Consider the following 15,253-nt stretch of genomic DNA (forward strand, 5'->3'; position numbering starts at 1 on the left):
GCTTTGTGCTGACAGAACAAGGTGGCAAGAGAAGAATGTGTGCATTTCCAGGTAAAAGTTAGAAGGAGCATCTGGGTGTGGTGACACATACCTCTAGTCCCAGCTACTTAAGAGCTGAGGCAGGAGGATCACTGGAGCTCACTAATTTGAGACCAGCCTTGACAACATAGAGAGACAGCAGAAGGAAGGAAAGCTAAAAGTAAATCATCTTTTAAAAGTTTATAAGTACTTCATCAACCCCAAACCAGCTTCTCAAATATTCCATTTAACTTTCTGGACTCCAGATCCCCTTGTAAAGTGCTGATCTCAGACATGAGAGAATTTGAGTTGGTGAATAAGGCACTGAGTATTTGGGCTGAGGGTTCTTCTTAATGAGTAGTTTTCAAATTGTCCTTCTCTTAACCTGAAACAGTCCGTGCATGTGCCTCAGTAGCTGCCTTGTCCCTGCATAATATTTTATTTACAGAAAGGACTCTGAAGCCACTTAGAGAGTGGTTTGGGGCTGGAGCTGTAGTTCAGTGCTAGAGCACTGCCATGCACACCCGAGACCCTGGGTGTGATCCCCAGCACCACACAGTAAATTAAGAAATAAAATATAAAAGTGGCTTGAAAACTATTGAGTGTAGCACTGCTTGATCCTGCCCTGTTCTAAAAGTTCATGAATAGGTGTGATGTATGTGAGGCAGGAACCCCCAGAAATAGCAGTTTCTAGACTTGCGGATTTACTTCTTCTTCATCTACTTAATGGTGTTCTTTATAACGTACTTTTCAAGATAGTGAACTAAAACTTTAAGAACTTTTGGGTAATTTTGCGACTTTCTTTAGTAATAGTGTAGTTATTGGGGATATTGTTGGTGTGCTTGTTTACTTTTTATGGGATTTGAATATTTTCTGCTTATTGAAAAGGATGGTGTTTATTATAAAATCCAACCATTATCAAAAAGTTTATCATGGTACTAGGGATTGAACATAGGACCTGATGCATGCTGTCAAGTGCTTTACCACTGAGCTACATCCTCAGCCCTTTTTAATTTCATTTTGAGCCAGGGTCTCATTAAATTGGCCTGCAGTTTTTCTAGTCACTGGAATTACAGGTGTGTATTCTGTGTTTTGTTTTGTGCACTAATGGGGATTGAACCCAGGGTTGCCCTACCACTGACTTACATTCCCCTTTTTATTTTTTATTTTGAGTCAGAGTCCCATTCGGTGCTGAGGTTAGCCTTGAACCTGTGATCCTCCTGCCTCAGCCTCCTGTGTAGCTGAATTACAGGGGTGTACCCGCATGCCTGGCTTCACATTTTTTTATAGGACTAATAATGCAGTTAATGAGCTTTTTTCTTTCATCTGATAATTGTGCCCTCCCTGGAGTTCTGGACATGGTTTTAAAAGCACTTCCACAATGTAAATTAACCTAAACTATCATACTTAAGTTCAGTTTTAGAACTTATTAAATTTTAAAGGTGCTAGGATATTTTGGAATAAATGAGTAATTATTTCTCCAATATATCTGTCAGGAATATTGGAGAAAACCGATAACTCTTGTTTTTCCTCCTTTGAGTTTGTGTGAAGCAGGCTACGTCTATCATGTGAGAGTTACACACACGTAATTTTTCTGCTGTTAGTAGCCACTGGCTATATTGAGAAGCAAAGCCTGCGGCTCCACTGAGCTTCAAGCTCTGCTCTCCTGGAAACCCTTGCATGCTTTCCTGATTCTTAAAAGGGTGTCTGAACTCCAGAGCCAGACAGCCTTGTGTATTTGTCGTGTGACTCTGGGCGAGCTGCTAGACTTCTTGGTGCCGTGGTTTCTTCCTCTGTAACATGGGCGTACTGATAGTAGATCTTCGTGTAGTTGTATGAGGGTTGATGAGTTAATGGGTGGATTCATATGTAGCAAACACTTGAAAAATGCCTAATGATAGTAGTCCTGTAGAAATAAAATGTCATTGTTGCCTCAGTGTTGGGTCACATCTGGGCATGTGGCGTGTTGAACAAAATTTTACTTTGGATCATCGTTTTGAGCCAGAGAAATTCTAGAACTCCTAAGGATAAAGAAACGTGGGCAATAACAAGTGTTATCAAGGATATAGAGAAATTGGAACCCTCATATGCTGCTTGTGGGCACATAAAATGTGGCAGCTGCTTTGGAATACCATAGCCATCTGGCAGTTCCTGAAAAGGTTAGTTACTGCAGGATCCAGCAGTTCTACTCTATGTATATACCCAAAAGAAATGAATTGCCTCTACCAAAACTTGTGCAAGAATGCCCATGACAACATAATTCCTAATAACCAAAATGCAGAAACAAATATCCATCAACTGATGAATAAAAAGTGATGCATCCATGCAATGCAGTATTATTCTTTCAGAAAAAAGGAACAAAGTACCAGAACATGTAATCACATTGATAAACCTTAAAAACATCATGCTATATGAATGAAGCCAGAAACAAAAGGCCACTTGTATATGATTTCATTCATGTGAGACGTCTATAATAAACAAGTCATAGAGACAGAGAGTAGTGGTTGCTTACAGTGTGGTGTTGAGGGGAGGCAGGAACAGGGACGTGATAGCCAGTGGGGGTGATGGAAATGTCCTAAAATTAGACCATGGCAGTGGGCACACAACTCTGTCAGTACACTAAGAACCATTAACTTGTATGCTTGAAATGGGCGAATTGTGTGAATAAAAGTATTTATTTATTTTGGTTCTGGGGATCGAACCCAGGGCCTTTCACATGCTGAGCACTTGCTTTACCACTGAGCTACAGCCCTAGCCTCTAAGTAAAGCAATTTTTAAAGAAGGGTAGGGGGAATCAACTCCTGCATTTGGGGGTGCAGTCTGGGACTTCACCATAAGAATCTGCAGAGGCCTGATACCTGATTTTAACAAGCCCAACAGATGAGCCATTATGAAGTAGGTCTTGGAAGTGAACTGTTGAAGAGAATATTGTTTTTGTTTTATATTGCCAACTGATGTCACTTACAGTTTTTTCTTTTTTGTTTTTGTTTTGTTTTGTTTGTTTTTGTACTAGGGATTGAACCCAAGGGTACTTTTCCACTGATCCACAACATTCCCAGTTCTTTTTATTTTTTATTTTGAGACAAGGTCTTCCTTATGTCCTCACTGTTGCTGAGGCTGGCTTTAAACTTGTGATCCTCCTGCCTCAGCCTCCCAAGCTGATGGGTTTACAGGGGTGCACCACCATGCCCTGCACACTTATAGTTTTTCCTGTGGGAGCACAGTATCCTTGGACGACAATCTTCAAAATGAATGGCGCAGATTCTCCTAGTTTCGACACTCTGCTTCTGCGGGCCTGGGCCCTGGCAAGCCTCAGACTCATACCCCATGGCCCTCTTTCTCAGCAGCCACCAATCCCCTCTCCCTGAGCAAGTGTGGAAACAGCTAGGGTTTCCAGTGCCACCCAGAAACTGACTGAAACTCCCCACGCATCTGACCCTTTCTCTTTAAGACTTTGGTTTGCTTACAGTTAGTTTTGTTCTCATAACTGTTTCTTACTGCCATAGCAACCCTAATCAATCACAGGACCAAAAATAGCTCTATCATTTTTCCCCGATCTGTAGTGGATTGGGGATGCAGCTTTGCCTTGTGTTTTGAATACGCCACTTTCATTTCCCGACACTGAACCTGGGAGAACTGTCTGGAAATTATTCTTGGGGAGGCCCAGACAGCTTGAATCTTTCCTGGCATTCTTCTTCCTGCCCACAGATGCCCCCTTCAGGTCTAAAAGCACCAAATAGACACATTTAAATATTCAACATCCCCTCTCTGCACATTCAGTTTTAGGTGCTGGAGATTCTGTGGGTACCTGAGGATCCTTTCTCAATGAGAGCTTCATCTTGATGGATTCTACTGGGTTTGGAAGGCCAATGAAAGATGCAGATACCAGATATACAGGAAGCCGGTGAGGGCAGCAAGCAGAGGACAGTGACATTAGTAGATTTTTCTGACCTGGGAGAATCCAAGCTAGAAAATCAAAGATGGAGGTGACAGTAGAGCTTCTGCCCTGCTGCACTGATCTCTTCATGACTCTACTGCTGTTTTAAGGGGGTTGGAAGCAAAACAAACGCTGGCCATAATTACGGGAACTTTTTCTTTTTTCTTTTGAGATAGTTACTTAGTCCCTCACTAAATTGCTGAGGCTGGCTTTGAAATTGTGGTCCTCCTGCCTCAACTTCCTGAGCTGCAGGTACAGGTGTGCACCACTGCACCTGACTAGGGAACATTTTCTGTGTTTCTCTTCTTTATTCTCTCTTCCAAGCTATACCTCTAGTCCAGAAGAGAGAAGAAACACGCTTCATGAGAAAGAGGATTCCAGATCTGGAGTGAGCCTGGGGAAGAAGGACACGTTGGGAGGAGCAGACATGCTTCCCTGATGGCTCCCAGGCTCTGGGACAGGAGCTTAAGAGTCACTGCCCTTTCTTGTTTCTGTAAGCCATCACTCATTGTGAACCCTAGAGCTCCTGACTTCTGCTTTTTTTATGCTATTTCTTAATTTCTTGAGTCTCAGTCTTTGTAATTTAGCTGAGTGAACTAAAGTCCTAGTAGGGTTCTTCTTTCTCAGCATGAAGCTGGTAGGAGGTCGAAAGCAACTAAGAGAAGGGGGGAAGGGAAAGAGCTTCTGCCCAGAAGGAGCCACCGAGGACAGATCCTGGAAGATGGGACGACGTGCCACATGCCCTGGGCAGCAGAGCAGACTAAAGGGTCAGAGTGAGGCAAGAGGAGCCTAGATCTTCTCCATGGCTCAGCCACCACCCACACCATGGGAAAACCAGTCAGGTGACCTATCTGTGGGCACCACTCCAGCAAGCCCACAACCCAACTCTGTTCGCTCTTCCATCACTGTGGGAGTTTCAGGAGAGGGGTGCCATGGAGTGGGCCAGCCTTTCTCCAGTCCCTCTTCTGCCAGATACTGTCTAACTTTGAACATTCATCGTCTCATTAATCCCTCATTCCCAGCTGTGAGTTTGGCTTTGTCTCCGTTTTATAGATTAGGAGATCAAAGCTCAGGAGGGTTGGGGAATTTGCCCCAAATCACAGAGTTTGTGAGAAATGAAGCTGGGATTTGAAATAAAGTATGTTTCACTGCAAAACCTGTTTTTTGCTCCTGATCCACCACACTTCCTCTCCGTGGGTCAGGGGCACACTGCTATATGTGGATACCAGCTAATGATGAGCTTACTGGCATCAGTTACTCATAAATATCTCCCTGGGCAATAAGCAATGGCTAATGACAGAGCAGATAATATCATAGGTGAAATGACTAAGTTAGAAAGAGTATGAATTCCCAATGCCCTGGACTGTTCAGAGCTCACAGTAAGTGATGCTTAATCAGATGAAGGCCAGAGGGGTGATTCAGAAGGGAAACAGTAGGCAAGTTGAGTGTGTTTGGTTTTCTATTGCCATGTAACAAATTTCTCACAAACTTAGCAACTTAAAATGACACAAATTTATTATCTCAAAGTCTCCATAGGTTAGGGGTTTAGGCCCAGTTTAACTGAATCCTGGGCTAGGTGGATACTGAGGTCTCAGCCAAGGCTCTAGTCTCTCCTGGGGTCCTCTTCCAAGCAAGCCCACTGGTTGCTGGTAGGATGCACTTCCTTCTGGCCGTAGCACAGAGGTCTCCTTTTCCAGCTGGCTGTCCCCTTGGCTCCCATAGGCCTTCCTCAGGTCCTAGCCACCTGGCTCCCTCACAGTTTAAAAGCCAACAAAAGAAATCTCTGCTTTTTAAAAAAGAGGTCATAGATACTATGACAGACGCTCAGGAGTGAACATCTCATCTCCTTGGTAGCAAAGTCTGCACTCCCTTTGAAGACTTGAGGGACCAATCCAGGGTGCAGTGTCCCCTCATAGCTTGTGTGCACCATGGGGTAGGGTTCTGGGGTCATCTTAGAACTCTCTATTGCATTCTGTGGGGCTCATGGAACTTACAGCATCCTGTGTTTTCAGATGACTGAGACACAGAACATGAGAATATTCCAAATTCTTTTGCCATCTTCCAGTTTTAGATAATGGCTGACACTCCTGTTATCCCTCTTGGAGAAGTTTCAAATGTGGTTATATCAGAGTTCCCGACTTCCTTTTCCACTCCCACACTCCTGACAGGTCCCTCAGTGGCATGGAATCCCTTTCACTCAAGGAAATGTCAGAATCTTTAGGGGATTGCATATATTTTGAGGAAGTTCAGGATTGGAAGTCGAGGGTCTCCCTTCTCCCCCTGCATATTTGAGAATGTCTAGGGTAGATGGTATATTCCTGGTTGTAGCAAAAGTATTATTTGAGCAAACTTTAATTCAAAGAATGCTTGGAGGGCTGAAAACTGGGGGAACTGACATAAGTCATTCCTATGGTGATGGGATGTGGTGAGGACCCTCCTGTCAGATAGTGACAGGATTGGAGCTCCTCATCTGGTTGGTGATGGGAAGCTGAAGATAATGACTAGAGCTGTATAGCCGCAAACAGCGTGCTGGGAGCTAGAAAAGGAAATGTTTTAGACCCTAGAATCTTCAGAGGGAGCTAACATTTCAGATATCTTGATTTCCATTTCTAACCCCCAGAACTATGAGAGAACACATGTCTTTGGTTTTAAGCACTGAATTTGTGGTAATTTGCCTGCCCCCCCCCCCCAGGAAATTAATACAGGGAGCGAGAACATTTGAGTTCAGTATAGACATTTCAGGTCAGATATAACTGTGAGACATTTGGGGATAGCCTTGGGGCAGCTGAAATGTAAAAAGAGGTTGGAATTAGAGATGTCCATTAGAGTACCTACAAGGAATGGAATGGTCATGGGAAAATCAGAAGCAGATGAGATGACTAGGGGCAAAGGTTTGGAGTAAGAAGAGGATGGAGGGATCACTTCCATTGAAGGCTGAAGAGGGTTGAGCAGGAACTACTTTAGGGACAGGAGTTGCTGGGTCATTTTGACTTCTGTGGAGGTCTCCAGGATGCAGTTGAAAAAAAGGTGCTGGTTTAGAAATGCTTTGAGAATCAGTCATCTCCATACCATATTGTATTGGCTGAGAAGAGGTAAGTGATTGAAAGAGTAGAACTGGCCAGCACTGACTACTCTTAATATTTGATTGTAAAGATAGAATCGGAGTTAATTATAGTTAGAGGAAGAAACAAAAAACTTTGTGACCATTTGTTTTTAAGAATATATTTTTAGGTTGTGGAGACTAGGCAGGGAAAAGATGTGAATTATCAGAGAGGTTCCAGAGAAAAGCCTTGGGAATGTTTATTGTGCACCTGTGACGTGCCAAGTACTATGCTGGGCCTTACCTGCATGATCTTATTGATCTTCTCAACAGAGAACAGAAGGATCATCCTCATTCTATAAATGGAGAAACTGAGGCTGGAGCTGTTAAAAGAATTTGCCCAAGGCAGTATGTCTTGGATTTGAGCCCAAGTCAATTGGTTCAAATGTGTCAGGACTTTCATTATATTATTTTGCATTGGGAAAAAGACAGTGACACCTTTCTCTGATTCACCAAGAACAAGGAGCATAACATAATAAGCAGAAGATTTGCAGTAGATGAAAGGGAAGTTGTAGGTGTTTCTGTCACAGCATCTATGTTCTCATCAAAGCCTGAATCAAAATGATCATCTGTGAGATAGGAAGGGCAAAGCCAAGTGCTAGGGATGGAGAGGGGAAGGAGTTTAGGGTAAGTTCGTGGTTGAGGTACCAACAGGAAAAAATAACAGACCTTGCCTAACACTTACAGATTGCTAGGATTTGTGCACTGGAATTTTTACAGCCACTAGCCTGCATGGGGCAGGAGGAAGTTTATCTTAAGATGGATATCTTTCCGGAAAGAGGTTAATGACAATTCTGAAAATGCCTAGAGCCACAGACTTCTGATTTTAACTTTAGACATTTGCACACTCCATGACTCTGAGAACCAGCTGTCAGGTATCCCAAAGGGATTAGCAGTCCCAGTCTATCTGCCTACAAAGAAAGCACTGACCATCATGGAGTTGGCCCATCCAGTCCCCATCCTCCTGCTGCCACAGGCAGGTGCGCTCCCAGCCTCAGGGCAGGGTTGCTATTCTGACATGAAAATAACCTGAGTCTTTGACTCCAAAATAACAGCACCTGCTAATTTGCATAGGAGTTTTGCATTTCATATCTGGGTTTAATACCCCAAATGCTAAAATTCATTTGTTTGACCTAGTTAAGTGGTTTTAGAGGTTCAACTGATACAAACTTCTTGTGGTTTTTCTACGTGGCATCCCCAGGCTACTCATACCCTGCATGGCCCTCTTGTCCTACACTCATTGGATTGGTCTCAGATGAATTATGAGTTTACAAGTACAGAATTGATTCACTTGAAAGCTTGTTATTTTAAGAGGGTCTCTAGGCCAGGGCATCTCCCCATGTTCATGAGTCTCTCAAAGCTCTGCAGGGGGCTTTAGTCCGCCAGGGTCTCAATAAGCAGCCCCTCCTGGAACCCTGTGGAACAGAGCGTGAGGGCAGCACTTACCCAGGTGAGAGGTTGAAGAAAAGACAGCAGAGAAAGTGTTAATGAATAATCACAGCGCCTTATTCTCCATAAAGGCAATCACTGGAATTGATTGTTTCCATGTTTCCTTGGTCACAGTTCAGAATGCTTATTTCACTCAGATTCAGACAGATGGATGCAGGATGTACACAGGCATGTGATGCCAGGAGAATTATCCCTGGCATGTTCAAGGCCTCTGCCTTCTTGTACAGATGCCCCCTGGGGCTCTAAGCTGGGCGAAAAGGGGAGCATAATCATTGTGGGGATGAAGCCCAAGAGGTGAGAGTAGGGTATTTGTGGACTTTTGGATTTTAGACAATATGCTCTGTTTCCTTCCCATACATAGGAGGGTGAGCTGATTTTCCAACTTGAACAAATGAAATATAAATTGCTGGACCCTACTCTAGGGTTTTTGATTAAATTGGTCTGGGGTGAGGCCCGAGAATTTGCATTTTTAACTAGTTCGAGAGTGATGCTGCTGTTGCTAGACTAGTTACCCACTTTGAGAAGCATTGAGGTAGTAGTCAAGAGCATGGACACTGGGACTAACCACCTTGCTTTCAGACCTGACTCTGTGATGCACTAACTGTGATTGTGGGCCTTTTACTTAACTTTTCTGTGCCTCCATTCCTCATCTTGAAAGCAGGAATGATGATGATAATAGTACCCACCCCTTGGGGTTGATGCAGAGAATAGAGAATACGTGAGAGAGAACTTGAAAGTATTCAGACTAAGCTGATGCAGAAAGCACATTTCCTGAGTGGTGGATAAACACTAAAAGGACCTAGCCTCTTGGGACTGTGATCAGATCAAGCCAAGTCTCCTTTCCCAACACCTGCAGCTCCCGGTGGAGTCCCTGGGTCATTTTACCCATTAGCTTTTAATCCTATCTGGAGGCCCAGAAAGTAATGCTACCTCAGTGCCAGTAGGAGTGTGGTTTACACCATCATCTGTCAAAACCCTCTCCTCAAGCTGCCTTAACTCTTAAGATCTACCAGATATACAGAATGAGAAGTCTGGAACACTAGGACCAAGTTGTATTCCGGGTTTGTGATGTCCTTCATGCAGCCAGCAAGAGGGGCTACCTTTTCTGTTCAAGCTTAGCTGCAGCCTTATAGGGATCACTAAGTTTGTTGGCTGCTTCCTCAGTGCTCAGCATTTTTTACATATGTATGATATTTTTGTTGTTTTGTTTCAAAAATTAAACCCAGGGCTTTACACATGCTAAGCACACACTCTTCCACTGACCCTTAGCACTCTATATTTATGCACATCATTTTATTTAACCTTCACAATGCCTCTCTTAAGGTAATAATTATTATTCCTGTTTTAATACTGCTAGGATTCAGAGAAGTTGAATGACTTATCCAAAGTCATGTTAAAAACCAGGTCTGTCTAACTTCAGTTATCTCTGCTTTTAAAGTTCTGCACTACCTCCCTAACTTTATGTGAATATTTATATTCAAGGTAAGGCAGGTCCCCATTTATCCAGCAGTGGCAGTCACTCCCCAAGGTAAATTCTCCAGACCAGAGTTTTCTTTTCCAAAGCTGGTGGCAGGACCCACAGAATGTATTTCTGTTGCGTTCTCTCTTTGGCCTGACTTTGGAAGAAATTGTGTTCATGCTCCCAAAGGTGGCTTTTCCTAAGTGAATATGGATATTGTCATAGCAGTTCAACACTTCTGCTCTAGAACCATGCTCCCAACCAAATGGTGAGAAGAAAGTAGAGGCTGTACTGAGCATGTGCAGAAGAGAGAGCTTGCTTTAATATATATTTGCTTTTTCTCCATAGTGTTCCTTTCTGCCGAAATTCTCCATTCATATAGAAACCAAGTACGAGGACAACAAAGGAAGCAATGACAGCGTGAGTAGCCACCTCATTCTGTGCTATGCTTGCCTCTTGGTCTCTGCGAGTCCCTCATACGGCCAGGGCCTGCAGCGGGATCTGGAACTGGAACCCCAGAAGTATTCTGGCCTTAGACCTCTGAGGGTTATTTCCCTTGGATTTCTTCCAGAACTACTTTGTGGCCTAGCTTTTCTTTCTTTCCATCTGTATGTTCCTTCCATGGGCTTCTGCATAAATCTTTGTGACCTGGAAAGGACAATGGGGAACTCAGAACTCCAGGATCTGATTCCTAACCATTAGATTTAGCACACATCTTCTCAATGTCTATTAATTTTTACTTAGAAAAATGTGCACATATGTGTGTGCTGTGTCTGTTGGCTGGTCTGTGCTTATGTTCTCATGTATGTGCATTCACACACATATCCCACATGAAAACTAGGGTGAACCTCTGCAAAATGTTTACCTCAGGAGGTAGTCACACTCTGAATTAGAAGTACTTTGTTTATTAGTATTGCAAAAATCCATCATCTAACCTGGTTTTTATTCTTTTGATTGGGGTGAAATGATTCTAAATTCCCTTCTTGAGCGTGAACATTTTGACGTAGCCAGGAGGCTCTCCTGAGATGGGATGTGGATTCCACGAAGACCTGTCAGGGAAAGAGTCTGGATCGAGAGGCTGCAGGAATTCACCCATTCATTCCTACCTCATTGACATGTTTTGCATTTGTAGAAGTGATAAAGATTGGAGCTCTGTCAAAATGGGCAAGAAAAGAGTTTCTTGACAAGGTGACCTCTTTGGTGCATTGTCTGAGGTGAGGCAAAACAGGAGGTAGGAGTTGTGGAGGTACCAAAGAACCATCAAACAAGAGCTAAGTTCTCACATTCCATCAACTTCAAATCAGTCACTGAGAAACTAGGAAACCTGCAGACTCATTTTCCAAACTTTGATACTCATAGTTTATGTAGGGGACAAAGACCAACATATTAAATGACCAAGACCATAAGTACAATAATGAACTTACTTTTGTGTGAAGTCATCTCTAGTCAACCTCTAGAATGGGAGGCCCTTGAGGAGGGGTTCTTCTGTAATGACTCACCTATTAACAGGGACCAACCTAGCTTGTACCAGGTCACTTTACTTCTTGAACTGTGCTGGGGAAACTGAGTTTTTCAGGGTTTGACATACTGCTTTCTTTGTAAATAAAGCTTTATTGGAACACAGCCAGGCTCATCCACTGTAATATTGTCCCAGCTGCTTCTCAGCAGCAGGGTTGAGTAGTTGCAAGAGAGATCATATGGCTGCAAAGCCTAAAATGTTTCCTACCTGGTGCTTTCCAGAAAAAAAAATCACCAACTCCTGGTTCAGAAAAACTCACATCAGAAAAGCATCCACCAGATCTCAAAACTGGACCACTTAATCCATCTCCCTGCCAGCTGTTGCAGCCATATGCCTTATCTAGAATTTTGGGAACTTTCCAGATGAAAGAACATTGATGATTTGAGCACTCCCCTCCCACTAAATTTGTGAACCCTGTATTTGGCATTTCCTCAAGATGGTGACCCAAACAGAAACTTTTAGGACCACTCAGCAGCAGCCTGAAATTAAAGGCAATTTCCTTGCCAACCTCCTCAAAACCACAACAGCATCACTAAGTGTTTAAACTTGAACCTTTGTAAAATAATGTCTGGAAAATTAATATACAGTTACTAAAACTTAAAAAATGCAAAAACTTGAAGGAAAAATGAGTAGTAATCCCACAATTCAGAGATGACTGCTGTTAACATTTTGGTTTGCATTGCTGGTTATTAGAGAATTTATTCTTTAATCAATTCCTCCAAAATCAAATCATACAATATGCTGTTTTTAACAAGGCATGATGTGCCCTTCCCCATATGATATTTAATGATTGCACTGCCTCTGAACTCTGCTCATTGGATAGCAAAGTAGTCCTAACCATTCTGATATAAATGTGCACTATCAGGAAAAGGTTGATAAAATCAGGTCAGGCACCTGAGTTGCTTTTCCTGGCACAATCAGAAAATATGAGGGGAAATTTTGCTTTAGATTATCTTTAGTCTTTCTAAACAAATTCCTCTGCTTTCTCTCTCTTTCTCTATACCTCTCCAGATCATCTCTCTAGGTGTAGAGGTGTGGAGAGGAGGACGTGGTGACTTTTGTAGGTTGATAGGACCCCTATAATCTTCTGCTTTATCCTCTCTTCATTTCAAGCAGTCCAAAAAACTCACGTAATTATCATTTATTTTCTTGTATCCCCTTTTGGCAAGTGCTAAGTTCTTCTTCCTACTCCCTTAGAACTTAGCTGTTTTACTTTCCCTTTCTAGGACTTTAAAATAGCAGGTTACCCTTTCAGATGTTTCCAACACAAGGAAATGATAAACATTTCAGGTGATGGATGTGCCAGTTAACCTGATCTGATCATAACACATTATATACACATACCGAAATATCATACCACACCCCATTAATATGTACAATTATGTATCAATTAAAACTTCTAAATATTTGGGGGGTTCTAGAGATTGAACCCAGCTTGCTTAACCACTGTCCACATCCCCAGCCCCCTTTTTTTAAAATTTATTTTTATAGTAAACAAATGGGATACATCTTGTTTCTCTGTACATGAAGTAGAGGCATACCATTTGTGTAATTATACATTTACATAGGGTAATGGTGTTTGATTCATTCTGTTATTTTTTCCTCCCCCCCTCAATCCCTCTTTTCCCTCTATACAGTCCCTCCTTCCTCCATTGTATTTTTTCTTTTGACACAGGTTTTTGCTAAATTGCATAGGGCCTCACTTGGTTGCTGAGGCTGGCCTCAAATTTAGAATTCTTTTCTTCAGCCTCCCAAGTCACTGGGATGATAGACATAAGACACCCCAGGACTTTTAAATATTTTTAAAATATCAAATTGTCCACCTTAGAGTCAGCATCCCCTGCCCATGCCAAGGACTGGACCTCTTTGAGCCTCATACTGGCCTGCAAGAGAAGCACTAACCCCCGGGGCACTCGTATGCAGACCCTGAGGACTTAAGTGGCTGACTCTGGGAAAAATGCCAGCTATTGTTATCTTCGCTGCCACCTTCTCCCCAACACCCTGACCCTGAGCCTGCCTGTGGGCCTGCTCCTTAACTCTCTGTCGTGGTGCTCACCTTTTCCAAGTCCATGTCCTGCTGCCTTGTTTCATTGAAGAGGCCCCCATGTGTCTGAGTCCCGGCCTCTGCCTGGTTCTGCATCCTCCATTTCCAGGTCTTGGTGCCCAGGCCATCAGACCAGACAACCCCACCCCTGCTGGACTAGCCTTCTTTGCCAAGTCACTGTCCTCTGATTTCCATATTCAGCAGCAGCAGTTGATCATTCAGCTGGTTCAAGGTTGGTCCCAGGGAGGCAGAAAAGGGGGACTCCATAGGTTTACATTCATACTTGCTGATGCTTCAAATCAGAACACAAGAAATATAAATATTTATCTAATAACACTTTAATTATGAAAAGACAGCTTTGTTCAGCCCAGGATTTCAAAACCGAGCCCTAATCCAATGGCATGTGCTTGCAAGTTTTTCTGCTAAGGGTTGATTGTGGAGGTTTGGGTGGGATCAGTTCAGAAAGCAGTGCTATAGTGGGTATTGGTCTTGTCTCACTTCGTTGCCAAGTTATTTAATAAACTCAGTTCATCTCTTGGCATTTTCTGAATGTCTGGTCTTATCATTCAGCTCCCATCTTTCATGCTACTATCTGCACCCTGTTTCCTCCCTTACCTGCCAAAAATGTAATGAAATGGATGATGATAAGAAGCAATAATTGAAAGATGCTAGTGATAATCATATTGATTAGTGGTTGAATAGAGTTCATGTTGTTATCCTATTATCAATTATCATATAAGTAATTTTTTTAACATGACCTAAACTCTAGTTTAAAAAAAAGGTGGGAGGGGGCAGGATGACTAGATGGAAATATCTTCTCATCCTTGTTAAAAATATTATTAGTAAATTTATGATTGTGAAAAGCTGCAAACTGTGATTACATTAGCCAGGACACAATGGGGAAGTTGTCTTAAATTGAGGCCCACTTATTTTATGCACATACTGATGAGAATTATTTAAGCCTTAATTAGTGTTGGGGAGGATGGCACCGTGCCAAGCTACGGTTCTGTTGTTTATCCAAGGCCATAAATCTTGATCTGAGAGTCAGTGCTTAGCACAGCCTGGTTCAGCTGGAGGAGAGGCCGCTCCTGGGACACCTGCTGCCAGGTTACTGGTATTCCATGAGGTTAATGGGGGCAGTCTGGCCTTTGCTTCTGCTTCCAAACAAAATAGGCACCATTTAAAGCAGTGGATCTGAGCCTTGTCTGCAGGCTGGACTCACCTGAGAAGTTTTAATGGCTAGTGTCTGGGTCCTATCCTACTGGGATTTTGATTTACTAGGTCCCGGGTGCAGACTGTAGAAAACCAGCCAACACACATGAAGGATGTAACACTCCCTTCCAGAAAGCTGAATTCTCTAAATGGGAGTGAGTGTGGTTTTAGTCTACCCTCTGGTGGAGCCTGATTATGTTCCCTTGGCAGGATACAGGACATGGCAACTCTGTTCACCCACTGTGGGGAGCTGGACAAGTGGTTCTCCATCATGACTGCATATTAAAATCATCTGGAACCCGTGGCAGTCATGGATGCCACACCGTCCTACCCCCATGGTTCTGTTCATTCATCTGGGGAAGGATCCAGGCAATGGGATTTTTTTTAAAGCACCCCCAGGTGAATCTAAGGGACAAGAAGACTGAGAAACAGATATAAGGAATAAACAATTAGGAAACCAGGTTCTGCAAATGTCTTCATACACCTGAAAACAGTTTAGAAAAACTCTGTAACCA

At 42.9% G+C, this 15,253-nt stretch overlaps 1 protein-coding gene across 3 annotated transcripts in view; it reads left to right on the plus strand.

Moving 5' to 3' along the window:
• Positions 1-15,253, plus strand: part of Pitpnc1 (phosphatidylinositol transfer protein cytoplasmic 1) — a 246,357-nt gene that overhangs the window by 146,177 nt on the left and 84,927 nt on the right. For all 3 annotated transcript variants that reach the window (XM_047544876.1, XM_047544878.1, XM_047544877.1), the window contains exon 5: positions 10,312-10,383. In XM_047544876.1, the coding sequence (XP_047400832.1) occupies positions 10,312-10,383 (72 nt within the window). The remainder of the gene's footprint in view (positions 1-10,311; positions 10,384-15,253) is intronic.

The sequence above is a fragment of the Sciurus carolinensis genome, chromosome 3 (assembly GCF_902686445.1).
Source record: "Sciurus carolinensis chromosome 3, mSciCar1.2, whole genome shotgun sequence".
Classification (NCBI taxonomy): Eukaryota; Metazoa; Chordata; class Mammalia; order Rodentia; family Sciuridae; genus Sciurus; species Sciurus carolinensis.